This window comes from Eschrichtius robustus, chromosome 1 (assembly GCF_028021215.1).
Source record: "Eschrichtius robustus isolate mEscRob2 chromosome 1, mEscRob2.pri, whole genome shotgun sequence".
Classification (NCBI taxonomy): Eukaryota; Metazoa; Chordata; class Mammalia; order Artiodactyla; family Eschrichtiidae; genus Eschrichtius; species Eschrichtius robustus.
Window position 1 is genome coordinate 137245771 of NC_090824.1, and position 17383 is coordinate 137263153.

General features: G+C 37.6%; 1 protein-coding gene and 1 non-coding gene across 7 annotated transcripts in view; both read left to right on the top strand.

Moving 5' to 3' along the window:
* SCAPER (S-phase cyclin A associated protein in the ER) overlaps positions 1–17383 on the top strand; it is a 489933-nt gene that overhangs the window by 436283 nt on the left and 36267 nt on the right. For all 6 annotated transcript variants that reach the window (XM_068556227.1, XM_068556251.1, XM_068556256.1 and 3 more), the window contains one exon: positions 16517–16754. In XM_068556227.1, coding sequence (XP_068412328.1) covers positions 16517–16754 — 238 coding nt within the window. The remainder of the gene's footprint in view (positions 1–16516; positions 16755–17383) is intronic.
* Positions 8579–8682, top strand: LOC137778811 (U6 spliceosomal RNA). The gene has a single exon (XR_011077012.1). It is a non-coding gene; the product is annotated as a U6 spliceosomal RNA (small nuclear RNA).

A 17383-nucleotide genomic window follows, 5' to 3' on the forward strand; every position in this document is an offset into this window, starting at 1 on the left:
AAGCATGTTCTAGGTTGTTGATCTCCAACAACAAGAATGTCTCTCTGTTTTCATCATCTATCACTTCTCTTCCCAGAAAGGTTTCCTTCTCAAAAGTTCCTCTTTGAATGCAACTGAAACTAATAACCAAGTACTTTGGAAATCCTCCCAAGTAATCAGCCAGCCTCACTCTACCTAATATTCTCACTATTTAATTTCCCCTATATTTTTCCTCTTCTCTAACCAAATGTCCAGACTGTCTTATAGTGCTTACACATGTATCTTTTCCACCTTGAGTTCTCTCTTGCTCTCATATCTCCACTAAGTCATCCTCATTCCCTTCAACAGGGCTCCAAATTAGATCTGCATTAAACAAGCTATTTTCTCCCTCTACTGTATACATAAAATATAGGGTGTGTGTGTGTGTGTGTGCGCGTGTGTCTGTCTGTGTAGGAGACTATAATTTTTGAAGTAGATTCACACCTGTTATAACACCCCAGAACTGAACAGAATCTTAGACATCATCCTGTCCAATGCCCAGCTGAGTTTTGAGTGCCCTCTGTGACTTCAGTGAATGTATTCCTCCACTGATTGCAGAATAGTTAAGAATGTAATACCTCACCAACAGCCCATTTAACTTTTGGGTGTTCTGATTGTTAGAAAATTTTCTGTAAGTTTATCTAATATCTGCTTTCGGGTAGCATCTCTCCTCTGGGGTCATAAATAATGGTGTAATACCTCTTCAGTTTGAAGATAACCTTTATATCCTCCAGTTCTGAAATAAATTTCCCAGTCCCTTCAAATGTACCTCAGGTGACATTGTTTCCACATAGTTTTACCACACAAATCACTTTCCTTGGGAACTTTCTGATACATCAGTGTCCTGAATGTAGTGCCATACCCAGTGCTAGAACCAGTACTTCCAGAGTAGTTGTTCATTGCAGTGGATCAGGATAAACCTTTCTGATTGTGTACGTTTTACTCCTGTTAGCTCAGTCAAAATTGAATTATATTCATGGGTAATGAAGCAAGACTGTTTCTTCATTTGAATGGATAGGAAGCTGATTTGCTAAGTCTTTTTCCCCCACTTATCATTGAAAGCTATATTCCAGTCCCCTGTCACTTACCTTCTTCGCATCCTAAACATATGCAGTTAGTTTTTAAATCTGAAACTAGGATTTAATAGTCATTTCTATAAATTTCATCCTTTTTTAGTCCTCATTTATTTTTAATTAAACTTTTTTACTTTTTACTTCCTCCTCCTTGAAACTATCTTCACTTTGCTTCTAGGGCACCACACTTCCCTGCTTTTCCTCCTACCCCACTGGTTTCATTTTTCAGCTTCATTTGATGATTTATTCTCACCTCCCCAACTTCTACACTTTGGAGTATCCCAAGGCTCAATTCTCAGACTAATCTATGTTCACTCACTAGATGAGCTGGCTTTATATACCATCTGTGTGTTGATGACTCCCAAATATCTCAAGCCCAGATCACTCCTCTGAACTCAGACTTGTATATTTATTCATTTATTCAACAAATGTCTACTGAGTGGCTATTCTGTGTCAGATACTGTTCTAAGCCCTGGAGACAGACAAAATTCCCTACCCTTGGGAAGCTCATTTTATCCAACTTCTGATCCAGTATCTTCACTTAGGTGTCTAACAGGCATCTTGAATTTAACAAGTTTAAAGCTGAACTCCTCATTTTCCTCCCCAGACATGCTCTATCCACTGTCTTTCCCATTTCTGTAAATGGCAGCCACATTCTTTCAATTACTCAGGCAAAAAAAACGACTGAGCCATTTTTTACTCCTCTTTTTCTCACCCCCCACATTCATGCTATCAGGAGATCCTATTGGTTTTCCCTTCTGAATATTTTTCAGAATCCAGCCACTTCTTACCACATGCATGACTACCATCCTGGTTCATCCACCATGATCTCTCACTTGGATGATTGAAACAGTCTCTTAATTGGCCTCTCTGCTTCTGTCTTGGCTCTTCTAACAACTTTTCAACCAATTAGCTATAGTGATTATTTTTAAACCAGTCATATTATATCACCCCTCTGCTCAAAACCTTACAATGGATTTCCGTCTCATTCAGTAAAACCCTTATAATGTTCTTACAATGCTCTACAAGCCCCTACCTGATCGTCTTCCTGTTTCATCTCTGACCTCATCCCCCGTGGTTCCTCCACTTTGCTTAACCAGCTGTAGCCACACTGGCCTTCTTGCTGTTTCTTGAATATGTCATGCATGCTCCTGGCTCCAAGCCTTGGAACTTGCTGCTCCTCTGCCTAAAAACACCCTTGCCTCAGATATCCACATGGCTTCTTTCCTTACTTTCTGTAGAATTCTGCTTAAATAACACTTTAGAAAGGGTTTCCCAACCACCCTATATAAAATAGCATCACACACACACAAACACACACACCCCTACATCTTCATTCCCTACCCATATCCCCTGCTCTTCTACAGTACTTAGCACACCTGACATACTATATATTACATGTGATACTTGTTTATTTGTTCATTGTATCTCATACACTAAAATGTAAGTTTTATGAGAAAGAGAACATAGATTTTACTGCTGAATCCCAGTGCCTAGAAAAGTGCTTGCACAGAGTAGGTCCTCAGTGAATATTTGTTGAATTAATGAATCATGAATGAATAGGCCCATGTGAGAGAATAATGCCCCTCCTGAACATTCTACCCCAAAGCAAAATACACATTCTTCTCGAGTGTATATGGGACATTTTCCAGGATAGAATACCATGTTAGGCCACTAATTAAGTTTTAGTTGATTTTAAAAGATAGACATCATACAAAATATCTTCTCTGACCATAATGGGATGAAGTAAGAAATCAATAATAGAAGTAAAACTAGAAAATTTACAAATTTGCAGAAATTAAACAAAACACTCTTAAGCATTACATAATGATCAGGGATCAATCGAAGAAGAAGATATAACAATTGTAAATATATATGCACACAAGATAGATGCATCTAAAAACATAGAGCAAATATTAACAGACATAAAGGGAGAAATTGTCAGTAACACAATAATAGTAGGGGACTTTAACACCCCATTTATATCAATTGACAAATCATCCAGACAGAAAATCAATAAGGAAGCACTGGCCTTAAATAACACATTAGACCAAATGGACTTAATAGATATATAAAGAAGATTCCATCCAAAAGCAGCAGAATACACATTCTTTTAAAGTGCGCATGGAGCATTATCCAGGATAGATCACATCCTAGGCCACAAAACAAGCCTCAGTAAATTTAAGAAATTTGAAATCATATCAAGCATCATTTCCAACCACAACGCTATGAGACTAGAAATCAAGTACAAGAAAAAACTGCAAAAATTACACAGGTGAGGCTAGACAGTGTGCTACTAAACAACCAATGGATCAGTAAAGAAATCAAAGAAGAAATTTTAAAATACCTGGAGACAAATGAAAACAAAAATACAGCAATCCAAAATCTATGGGACACAGCAAAAGCAGTTCTAAGAGGGAAGTTTATAGTGATACAAGCTTACCTCAGGAAACAAGAAAAATCTCAAACAAACAACCTATCCATACACCTAAAGGAACTACAAAAAGAACAAACAAAACCCAAAATTCGTAGAAAGAAAGAAATCACAAAGATAAGAACAGAAATAAATGAAACAGGGTGTAAAAAAAAAAATAGAAAAAATCAGTGATACCAAGAGCTGGTTCTTTGAAGATAATTAAACAAAATTGATAAACCTTTAGCCAGATACATCAAGGAAAAAAAAAAAAAAACAGAGCACAAATCAATAAAATCAGAAATGAAAGCAGAGAAGTTACAGCCAGCACCACAGAAATATAAAAGATCATAAGAGGGCTTCCCTGGTGGTGCAGTGGTTAAGAATCCACCTGCCAATGCAGGGGACACGGGTTCGAGCCCTGGTCTGGGAAGATCCCACATGCCTCAGAGCAACTAAGCCCGTGCGCCACAACTACTGAGACTGCGCTCTAGAGCCTGCGAGCCACAACTGCTGAGCCCGCATGCCACAACTACTGAAGCCCACGCACCTAGAGCCTGTGCTCTGCATGCAACAAGAGAAGCCACTGCAATGAGAAGCCCGCGCAACGCAACGAAGAGTAGCAACTAGAGAAAGCCCCGCACGCAGCAACGAAGACCCAATGTAGCCAAAATAAATTAATTAATTAAAAAAAAATCATAAGAGATTACTACAAACAACTATATGCCAATAAACTGGACAGAAGAAATGGACAAACTCCTAGATATGTACTGTCTTCCAAGACTGAACCAGGAAGAACTAGAAAATATGAACAGATCAATTACTAGTAATGAAATTGAATCAGGAATTTTAAAACCTCCCAAAAAACAAAAGTCCAGGACCAGACGGCTTCACAGGTGAATTCTACCAAACATTTAGAGAAGAGTTAACATCTATGCTTCTCAAACTTCCAGAAAGTTACAGAGGAAGGAATGCTTCTGAACTCATTCTACAAGGCCCACATCACCCTGATACCAAAACCAGACAAATATATCACAAGAAAAAGGAAATACAGGCCAGTAACACTGATGAACATAGATGCAAAAATCCTCAAAATATTAGCAAACCAAATCCAACAATACATTAAAAAGATCATAAACCATGTTCAAGTGGAAATTATCCAGGGAAGCACAGATGGTTCAGTATCCACAAATCAATCAGTGTGATACACCACATTAACAAACTGAGGAATAAAAATCATATGATCATCTCAATAGTTGCAGAAAAAACTTTTGACAAAATTCAACATTGATTTATAATAAAAACTCTCCACAAAGTGGGTATAGAGGGAACATACCTCAACATAAAAAATGACCATATATGACAAACCCGTAGTTAATTACATACTCAACAGTGAAAAGCTGAAAGCATTTCCTCTAAGACCAGGAACAAGACAAGGATGCCCAGTCTCACCACTTTTATTCAACATAGTATTGGAAGTCCTAGGCACAGCAATCAGACAAGAAAAAGAAATGAATCCAAATTGGTAAGGAAGAAGTAAAACTGTCACTGTCTGCAGACGATATGATACTATACATAGAAAATCTGAAAGACACCACCAAAAAACTACTACAACTTATCAATGAATTCAGTCAAGTTTCAGGACACAAAATTAATATACAGAAATCTGTTGCATTTCTATACACAAACAACAAACTGTCAGAGAAATTAAGGAACAATCCAATTTACAATCACATCAATAAATAAAATAAAATAAAATAAAATACCTAAGAATAAATCTAACTAAGAAGGTAAAAGACCTATACTCAGAAAACTCTAAGAAACTGATGAAAGAAATTGAAGATGACATAAACAGATGAAAAGATATATACCATGTTCATGGATTTGAAGGCTTAATATTGTTAAAATGACCATACTACCCAAGGCAATCTACAGATTCAATGTAATCCCTATCAAAATGCCAATGGCATTTTTGACACAGCTAGAATAAATAATTTTAAAATTTGTATGGAAACACAAAAGACCCCAAATAGCCAAAACAATCGTGAGAAAGAAGAACAGAGCTGGAGGTATTATGCTCCCTGACTTCAGACCATGCTACCAAGTTGCAGTAATCAAAACACTATGGTACTGGCACAAAAACAGACACATACCTCAAGGAACAGAATAGGGAGCCCAGAAATCAACCCACACACTTATGGTTTCTGTGACAAAGGAGGCAAGAATATACAAGGGAGAAAAAACAGTCTCTTCAATAAATGGTGCTGGGGAAACTGGACAGTTACATGTAAAAGAATGAAATTAGAGCATTTTCTCACATGATATGCAAAAATAAACTCAAAGTAGATTAAAGACCCAAATGTAAAACTGGAAACTACCAGACTCCTAGAAGAAAACAAATAGAATACTCTTTGACATAAATCCAGTATTTTGAGGGATCTGACTCCTAAGGCAAAGGAAACAAAAACAAAAGTAAACAAATAGGACCTAATTAAACTTAAAAGCTTTTGCACAGCAAAGGAAACCATTGACAAAATGAAAAGACAACCTACTGAATGGGAGAAAATATTTACAAATGATGCAACCGACAAGGGGTTAATATCCAAAATATATAAACAGCTCATACAACTCAATATCAAAAAAAGAAACAAACAACCCTATTAAAAAATGGGCAGAAGACCCAAAAAGACATTTCTCTAAAGAAGACATACAGATGGCCAGTAGGCACATGAAAAGATGCTCATCATCGCTAATTACTAGAGAAATGCAAATCAAAACTACAATGGGGTACAACCTCACACCAGTCAGAATGGCCATCATTAAAGAGCCTACAAATGATAAGTGCTAGAGAGGGTGTGGAGAAAAGGGAACCCTCTTACACTATTGGTGGGAATGTAAATTGGTACAATCACTGTGGAAAACAGTATGGAGGTTCCTCAAAAAACTAAAAATAGAGTTGCTGTATGATCCAGCAATCCCACTCCAGGGCATATACCCAGACGAAAATATAATTCGAAAAGATACATGCACCCCTGTGTTCATAGCAGCACTGTTTACAATAGCCAAGACATGGAAACAACCTAAACGTCCATCGACAGATGAATGGATAAAGAAGATGTGGTATATATATATCCAAGGGAATATTACTCAGCCATAAAAAAAGAATGAAATAATGCCATTTGCAGCAACATGGATGGACCTAGAGATTATCATGCTAAGTGAAGTAAGTCAGAAAGAGAAAAACAAATACCATATGATATGACTTATATGTGGAATCTAAAATACGACACAAATGAACATATCTACAAAACAAAAACAGACTTACAGATAAAGAGAACAGATTTGTTGTTGCCGGGGGAAGCAGGATGGGGAAGGGAAGTTAGCTGAGAGTTTGGGATTAGCAGATACAAACTACTATATATATAGGATGGATAAACAACAAGGTCCTACTGTATAGCACAGGGAACTATATTCAATATCCTGTGATAAACCATAATGGAAAAGAATATATATATATACATATATATATGTATATATAGCTGAATCACTTTGTTGTACAGCAGAAATTAAACACAACATTGTAAATCAACTATACTTAAATAAAATTTTTAAAACCACAATGAGATAACACCTCACACCTGTCAGAATGACTATCATCAAAAAGACCACAAATAACAAATGTTGGCAAGGATATGGAGAAAAGGAAACCCTTGTACACTGTTGGTATAATATAAATAGGTGTAGCCACTATGCAGAACAGTATGGAGGTTCCTCAAAAAACTAACAGTAGAACTACCATATGATGCAGTACTTCTACTCCTGGGTGTATATCCAAAGAAAATGAAAACACTAATTTGAAAAGATACATGCACCCCAGTGTTCATAGCCGCATTATTTACAGTAGCCAAGATATGGAAGTAACCTAAGTGTCCATCAACAGATGAATGGAAGAAGGAGATGCATACACACATACACACAATGGAATACTACTTGGCCATAAAAAGAATAAAATTTTGCCATTTGCAGCAACATGACTGGACCTGGAGATATTATGTTTAGTGAAATAAATGACACAGAGAAAGACAAATACTGTGTGTTATCACTTGTATGTGGAATCTAAAAAATAAAACAAACTAATGAATATAACAAAACAGAAACAGACTCACAGATATAGAGAACAAACTAGTGATTACCAGTGTAGAGAGGGAAGTGGGGAAGGGCAACGTAGAGGTAGGGGATTAAGAGGTACAAACTACTATCTATAAAATAAAATACAAGGATATATTGTACAGCACAGGGAATATAGCCGATATTTTATAATAACTTTAAATGGAGTATAATCTATAAAATTTTCAATCACTACATTGTACACTTGAAACTAATATAATTGTAAGTCAGCTATACCTCAATAAAAAATAAAATAAATAAAAAACTCATGGGACAGTAAAAGCACTGTTAAGGGGAAAGTGTATAGCTATAAGCGTTTATACTAAAGAAACTAGAAATATCTCAAATCAAAAAATTAACTAGGGACTTCCCTGGTGGCGCAGTGGTTAAGAATCCGCCTGCCAATGCAGGGGTCATGGGTTGGAGCCCTGGTCCGGGAAGATCCCACATGCTGCGGAGTAGCTAAGCCCGTGTGCCACAACTACTGAGCCTGTGCTCTAGAGCCCACAAGCCACAACTACTGAACCCCACATGCCTAGAGCTCATGCTCCACAACAAGAGAAGCCACCGCAATGAGAAGCCCGTGCACTGCGACGAAGAGTAGCCCCTGCTTGCCACAACTAGAGAAAGCCTGTGCGCAGCAATGAAGACCCGACGCAGCCAAAAATTAATTAATTAATTAATTAATTTTTTTAAAATACAACTATACAACTTAAGGAACTAGAAAAAAAGAACAGACTAAACCCAAGGCTAGCAAAAGGAAGGAAATAATTAAGATTATGATTATTAGAGATAATCAGTGAAACCAAAAGTTGGTTCTTTGAAAAGATCAATAGAATTGACAAACCTTCAGCTAGAAAACAAGAGTGAGAACTCTGAAATTACTAAAATCAGAAATGAAAATGGGGTGCTCACTTTGACAGCGCATATACTAAAATTAGAATGATACAAAGATTAGCGTGGTCCCTGCACAGAGATGACACTCAGATTCTTGAAGTGTTTTGTTTTTTTATAGTTGTAGTACAGTATTGTATATTGAAATTATAAGAGAGTAGATTTTAAGCATTCTACCAAAAAAAAAAAGTTAACTATATGAGGTAATGGATGTTTTAACTTGATGATAGGAATAATTTTACAATGTATATCAAATCATTATGTTTTACACACATTGAATGTTACAATTTTTTTTGTCAGTTATACTTCAGTAAAGTTGGGTGGCGGGAGAAATGAAAATGGAACATTGCTACCAATTCTACAGAAATAAAAAGGACTATACGAGAGTACTATTAACAACGTATGCCAACAAATTGAATAATTTAGATGAAATGGACAAATTCCTAGAAACACAATACCTACCAAGACTAAATCACAAAGAAATAGAAAATCTGAAGAGACCTGTAACTAATAAGGGGACTGAAGCAGTAATCAGAAGTCTCCAAAGGAAAGCCTGATGGCTTCAGTGGTGAATTGTACCCAACATTTAAAGAACTAACACTAGTCTTTCTCAAACTTTTCCAAAAAATTGAAGAGGAGAGAATACTTTCTAACATGAAGCCAGCATTATCCTGATTCCAAAGCCAGACAAAGACACCACAAGAGAGAAAACTCCAGACTGATATTCCTTACGAACATTGATTTAAAGATCCTCAACAAAACACTACCAAACCAAGCTCAGCAGCATGTTTAAAGGATTATACACCATGACCAAGTGGGATTTGTTCCTGGAGTGCAAGAATGGTTCCACATATGAACATCAATCAATTTAATAGACCACATTAACAGAATGAAGGGGGAAAAAAACATGATCATCTCAATTTATACAGAAAAGCATCTGATAAATTTCAACACCCTTTCATGATAAAAACACTCAACAAATTAGGAATAGAAAGAAACTACCTTCACATAATAAAAGCCATATGTGAAAAGCCCACAAGGAACATCATACTCAAGGATGAAAGAAGGAAAGCTTTTCCTCTAACATCAGGACAAGGCAAGGATGCCCACTTCTGCCACTTCTACTCAACATAGTACTGGAAGTTGTAGCCAAAGCAATTAGGTGAGGAAAAGAAAAGTAAAAAAGGCATCTAAATTGCAAGGGAAGGAGTAAAATTTTCTCTGTTTGCAAATGATATTATATGTAGAAACCACTAATGATTCCACACAAAAAAGCTGTTAAAATTAATAAATGAATTCAATAAAGTAACAGAATACAAAGTCAACTCACAAAAATTAGTTGCATTTATATACACTATATACTGTGAACAATCTGGAAAGGAAATTATGAAAATTCCATTTATAATAGCATCAAAAAGAATAAAATACTTAGGAATTAAACAAGAAGATGAAAGACTTGTACAATGAAAAGTATAAAACATTGCCAAAAGAAATCAAAGAAGGCATAAATTAGAAACACATCCCATGTCCATGGATTATAAAACAATATTGTTAAGATGTCATTACTATGCAAAGCAATCTATAAATCTATTCATTCCTTGCACTCCCTATCTAAATCCCAAAGGCTTTTTTTTTTTGCAGAAATAGTAGATCCCATCTTAAAATTCATATGGAATCTCAAGGGACCCCAAATAACCAAAACAATCTTGAAAGAGAAGAACAAAGGGGGAGGACTCACACTTCTGATTTCAAAATTTACTACAAAGCTACAGTAATCAAAACAGTGTGGTATTGGCATAAAGACAGGCATATATAACAGTGGAATAGAATAGAGAGCACAGACTTAAACTCTTGTATTTATAGTCAAATGATTTTTGACGGGGGTGGCAAGACCATTGAATGGGAAAGGACAGTCTCTTCAACAAATGGTGCTGGAGAAACTGGATATCAATAAGCAAAAGAATGAAGCTGGACACTTATCTAACACTATAACTTAAGATGGATCAGAGACGTAAATGTAAGACCTAAAACAATTAAACTCCTAGAAGAAAACAGGGCAAAAGCTTCCTGACATTGGATTTAGCAATGATTTATTTGGATGTGACACCAGAGGCACAGGCAATAAAAGAAAAAGTAGACAAATGGGACTGCATGAAAATTTTTTTGATTTGTGCATCAAAATATAATATCAACAGAGTAAAGAAACAACCCAGAGAGTGGGAGATAATATTTGCAAGTCATATATCTGATAAGGGGTTAATATCCAGGAACTATGGAAAACTCCTAAAACTCAACAACAAAATAACCCAATTTAAAAATGGGCAAAGGACTTGAATTCCAAAGAAGAAATACAAATTGGTCAATAAGCACATGAAAAGATGCTCAATGTCATTGATAGGGAAATGCAAATCAAAACTACAATGAGATATCACCTCACACCCATTAGGATGGCTACTATTAAAAAAAAAAAAAGAAAATACCAAGGTTTGGTGAGGATATGGAGAAATTAGAACCCTTGTGCATTGTTAGTGGGAATGTAAAATGGTATAGCTGCTGTGGAAAATGTTATGGCAATTCCTCGAAAAATTAAAAATAGAATTATCATATGATTGAGAAATTCTACTTCTGGATATATATCCAAAAGAATTGAAAACAGGGTTTTGAAGACATGTTTATACACCCATGTTCATGGCAGCATTATTCACAGTAGCTAAAACAGAAGCAAACCAAGTGTCCATCAGTGGATGATGGATAAACAAAATGTGGTATATACATATAATGGAATATTATTCAGCCTTGAAAAGGAAGGAAGTTCTGCCATATGCTACAACATGAGTGAAACTAGAGGACATTATGCTAAGTGAGATAAGCCAGTCACAAAAAGACAAATACTATATGATGATTCCACTTATATGACATACTTAGAGTAATCAGAATCATGGAGACAGAAAGTAGAATAGTGGTTGCCAGGGGGAGGAAGGTATAGGAAGTTATTGTTTAATGAGTATAGAGTTTCAGTTTTACATGATGAAAGAGTTATGGAGATGGTTGGTAGTGATGGTTGTACAACATTATGAACGAATTTAATACCATTGAATTATAAACTTAAAAATGGGTAAGATGGTAAATTTTATGTGTATTTTACCACAGTAAAAAAAATTAGGGGTGGGGGGAGATAATGCCCTGCCAAAAATATCTGTATCCTAATCCTCAGAACCTATAAATGTGTTACCTAACATGGCAAAAGGAATTTTGCAGAAATGGTTAAGGATCTTGAGATGGAGAGAGTAGCCTGGATTATCCAGGTGGGCCCAATGTAATCTCAAAGGGAAGCAGGAAAGTCAGTGTTAGAGAGGGATTTGAATGTGCTATGCTGCTGGCTTTGAGAATGGAAGAAGGGGCCAGGAGCCAAGGAGCAACCATACTCTAGAAGTTGTAAAAGGCAAGGAAATAAATTCTCCCCTTCAGCCTCCAGAAGGAACACAGCTCTGGTAACACCTTGATTTTAGCTTAGTGAGACATTTTGGATTTCTGACCCCCAGAACTTTAAGAGAATAAATTTGTGTTGTTTTGAACAACTAGCTTGTGATCATTTATTCCAGCAGCAATAGGAAACTGATGCACACGCCTGCCACTATTAGACTGTAACCTTCTATAGGACAGGGGTCTGGTCTTCCTTGATTTTGTAATACATCACAGGTCACTGTTGCTGGAGCACAGGTACTTTGGCTTTTTAAATAGAGAATATATGACAGATAATCATGTCCCTTTTGCTCACCACAAAGCCTGATAAATGATGATACTACTAGATGCAGGTCAGCTTTCTAAGAATGTCCCAGTACATAAGAGCCCACAGCTGGAATAACTCTTTAAGAAATAATTCACTTCTCCTTGAACAGTGAAGTTCACATTCATCATTGGGAGAGACAGTGACTTAACTCCGTCCACTCCCAGCACTATGCAGACCTTTGGGTGGAGTGTTCTGGATTCAGAGGCTAAAATGGGAGGTTCTGATAAGATGCCTCCGGGATTCCAGATCTAAAGGAGGGAACAAAGCCAAAATCCAAGAAACTAGGAGAGCAATCTAGAAGATACCGGCACTGAAGGAGATCAGGGTGGATGTTACCGAATCAGAAATCTGCGACCAGGGATACAAGAGCAAACAAGCCAGGAACAAATGGGGAAAGGGGGTTATAGTGTCTGCGACTGTCACAGCTGTTTTTTTGGGCCAAATAAGGCCTGTTACGTAGTGGTTTAAAACACCAAAGATGGAACAGATGGCAGTTGATTCATGCCCACACAAATTACTGCGTTTTTTTTTTTTTTTTTTGCCCAGCTATACTCTCCTTTAAGCAAAGTAGGGTTTTCAAGAGCTGTGCAGGTGTATTGATGGCCCAGTTATAGTTTTTCCTGATTGAATCTTGCGATTAATGAACAGAAATGAATATACCACTAAGATCTCTAATCCTAGAGACCAAACAAAAACACTTTAAAATCCAGTAAAATTGCGATCTTAAAGTGTAATATACAAAATTTCAGATCTGATTTTTCATATCTTCAATGTGTTTTTAAAAGAAAACTTTATGGGCTTCCCTGGTGGTGTAGTGGTTAAGAATCCACCTGCCAATGCAGGGGACACGGGTTTGAGCCCTGGTCTGGGGAGATCCCACATGCCGCGGAGCAACTAAGCCTGTGCGCCACAACTACTGAGCCTGCGCTCTAGAGCCCATGAACCACAGCTACTGTGCCACAACTACTGAAGCCCACGCACCTAGAGCCCATGCTCTGCAACAAGAAGCCACCACAATGAGAAGCCCATGCGCCGCAACAAAGGGTAGCCCCCGCTCGCCACAACTAGAGAAAGCCCACACGCACAGCAACAAAGACCCAATGCAGCCAAAAATAAATAAATAAATAAATTTATTAAAAAAAAGAAAAAGAAAACTTTATAACCTGTGCCTGATATGAATAAGGCCTTTTACTTTTTTATTATAAACATTTAGGCTTAAAGTGATTATAGCTGACATTTAAGACCAACAGGAGCCAGTGGCCTGTTCAAGGACAAATTGTCCGTATTTCAGACTAAATCAAAAGTAAACATTTTCTAAAGTCCCTTCAGGTCTACATTAGTCCTGTGGAAGCCAAATGCAGCAGACAAGCTCTCTCCCCTCCCCTCCACCCTGTATATTCTGTAGGCTCACTTTAAAATTAATTGTCTTTTCCGCAAAGCAATATTAATATACCTTTTGAACCATTTCCACATCTGAGTTCTTGAATGCTAATTTAATTGATTTTTCTGAATCAACATTTTTATTTCATCAGAAGAATATTGCAAAAGATCCTGAGTTATGTTATTTTATAGTTTAGTATTTTCCTAAATAGGGTGGGGTGGAGAGAAGAGGAACTATTCTGATGATCTTCACTTGCTGGGTTTTTTTTAATTTATTCTTTTAAAGAAATAATAGCAGTGAATTCATGTCATTTCATAAATGCTTGCAAAGATTAACTGTTACAAAGTGTTCTAAATAATAAAGCTATATTCCTGAATATCTGCATTTGAATATGCTAATAATCAGTTTAAAAGCAACACAGGCAGTAAAGTGGAGGTCACCATTCTGAATCACAAAGAAGAAAAAATGTTGTCACCAGCAGTGATGTCACTCATCCCCAAGGTTCTGAAAGCCTATTAGAAATTAGCTTTAGGGAGAAATGTCTTCTGACTTGTCATTGGTTCTAAAAGGCAGTCATTGTTAAACAAACACAGACCCCTTTTTGGAATCTATATAATAAACTCAGACACATTAATCTCTACTCACGTCTTTAGTCAGGGTCTGACCCCTAACTCTCATGGCTATAATGGAAGGAAGGAAGGAAGGGTGAACTGAACTGACATTAGCTAACAGTTTGTGTAAAGGTTCAGATGTGCCTATAAGCAAATAAATATAATTTCTTAACTTTTGTTTTTACTGAGTCCCATAAGACAGAAAGTGTCTCTTCGTGATGATCAGGATTACATTACAACCTCTGTGTACTTTGTTTAACAGTGTTCAGTTAACCCCGAGATTTGATTTAAGAAAAGGCATGGAGACAAAAGAAGAGGTCACCTCCTGTTTGGCCTGGATGTTTTGGTCTTTGGACAAAGCCCTGCCTTTAAAGAGTCAAAAGTTCTTGGTAGTACCCCTGCCTTTGCCACTGACAAATGTTTATGACCTAAAACATCTCACTGAATCTCTGAGGGTTTCGGTTGCGTCATGTGTGAAGTGAGGAGAACAATACCTTCTCTACCAACTATGAAGAACTACAAATGAGGCGGGGTGGAAGATGTGAATGTACTTAGCAGGTCCTGCCATGCAAATGAGATGATAGTATTTCATAAGACCTGCTTTCTTGAGAAGAGAACAAGTGTCATCCCACGTTCTTAGACTATCAGAAATAGTGCACATTCAGGAAATAAATGCTTACCATGGTTACGAATAAAACTATACTTTGATGAAACTAACAAATTAGAATGAATAATATAATCCCTTAAAAAAGTTATAGATTAGAAAACTAGACAAGATACTAGAAACTTGCCAGCCAGCACTTGCAAATTCATATTTACTTAGTGGCATCTCTTCAGTGCTTCTGGGCAAGTTTATGAGATAAGCATAGATCTTTAATGCCTCTCTCCCATTCTAGATTCCAGCTGAAAGGAACAATAACAACAACAGAAAAAGGAATGGGAGGGACCTATATTAGTGTTAAAAATAGGGAAGGGCATCATCCTGTGGCAGAAACATAAAGACACTTCTGCTCAGTTTTGTGCAGATCATACCAGGTTAAAGGGAGACACTGAGCAGAGACTTGTAACTTCCCTTCCTGAGAAAAAGCTGTGTCCCATGAAGGAAGGTGACTGACCCACTTGGAACAGCCCAGAGACCTGAGGATTTGTGCTGTGGTTAGAACAAATGGCTGCAGCAGCTACAGACCTTACATTTCAGATTCAAACCTGTGGAGAAAAAGTGAGGGCTTCTTTCCAGGCATGTCAGCACAAGAATCTCCCTCCATGTTCCCCTTACCTTAGGCCTACATACCCTTGAGCCAGAGTGAATAGGAATGGGGCCCCACCTGAAGCATGTTGGCTGTGGGAAGGGGAGAGAAACCTGGGTATGGTTTCTAGGGGCAAAAAGGGTGAATGAATGCTTAGCAGCCACATTTACTAAAATTGTAGGCTCTTGATCGCTAGATGCTTCACGTATACCTGAGTTCCAGAGTGAGGTGGATTTAGCAAACCCTTCCTTTCCTATTGATTTGAGGAATTCATTTGCCACTGCCATTGCTTCTTGCTCATCCATACTGCCTGCCACAATTGCTAAGCTAACTTCAAGGTGATTTGTACAAAGCTAATCCAGCACTAGCTTGTTCTTGGGAGTCTGGCCCCTACAACCTGTCCTGCCAGTACTCCTTGATGATGGAACTGTGCCTTCAAAAGCGGTTGAAGTGTCTCCCTGTCACGGTATACCAACACACTACTGGGTTTTTGAGGCCTCTTGCTTTCCCGGTAACTGCCTCCCCTGAGAAGATTCCCTTGTGTATCCAGAAAGGAAGCCATGGTGTTTTGATTTCTGAGTCCCAACAGCTCTCATGGACTCTGTCCAGTTCCACCAGGCCTGGAATCTAAACAAAGTGGAGCTATCTAGGCTGCAAAGGGTGGTAGCAGCCTCAGCCTGGCTGCAGAGTACTCAGTTGCCACTGCTGCAGCAGCCCGGTCTCCCAGCCAGAGAAAAGGGCAGGCCGCAGTGCACTTGGTGGGGGAAGGGCTGCATTTACTCCTTGAGGTTTCTTGTTACCTTACTACACCACTCACATGGTTTGCTTTTAACGGTCTGCTTGTCATGTTCCATTTGACCTATAGAAATGCTAACATCCTTTAAGTAGATTTCTCTTAAAAAGTTGAATGTTTCTTTATCAGGTCACACAGCATATTTGACAATAATCGCCAAGATCCCACAGGACTGACAGCTGCTCTTCAGGCCACAGACCTGGCTGGAGTTCTGCATATGCTCTACTGTGTCCTCTTCCATGGCACAGTCTCGGACCCCGGCACTTCTAGTCCCAAGGAGAGTTACGCTCAGAACACAGTCCAAGTGGCCATTCAGAGTTTACGTTTCTTCAACAGCTTTGCAGCTCTTGATCTGCCTGCTTTTCAGGTACCAGGAATTGGTTAACCAGCCAAGAGTTAATAATTTTGTATAGATATGATGAGAGGTTCTTCTCCTGGATTGGGGCATAAGGAATAAGCTACAATACAGGGAATAATAATACATACTATTTATTAAGCTACTGTATTCTAGGAACTGGATTAGGTGCTTTGCATATGCTTTCTTATTTATTCTCATGACTACCCTACAAAATATTATTATACCCATTTTACAGGTGGGAAAGCTGGCAGTTAAGTAATTTCCCAGGATTACACATGGCTGAGCCAGGACTGGTACCCATGGCCCCAAGCCTATGCCATTCTGCTACTTATAAATCTTCTGTCTTGATTTCTTTAGAAAAGACATTATCATACCATAAACATTTAAATATTAAGGAAAGTAATGGTTTCTTATATAAACACAACCAAAATTAGGTAAATTGTTTTGATTGATATGACTGTCTATGAATGATTTAACTGACTTGTATCCAACGTAAAGTGCATGTGTAGTTAAATGTGCAAACCCCTATAAATATTAAGTTTTTATAGCTAAAGAAAAATTGCTTTATGTTATAACACCAGACTGTCAGCTTAGAAACAGATTGTTTTTCATATAGGAAATTTAATTTTCAAAAACAC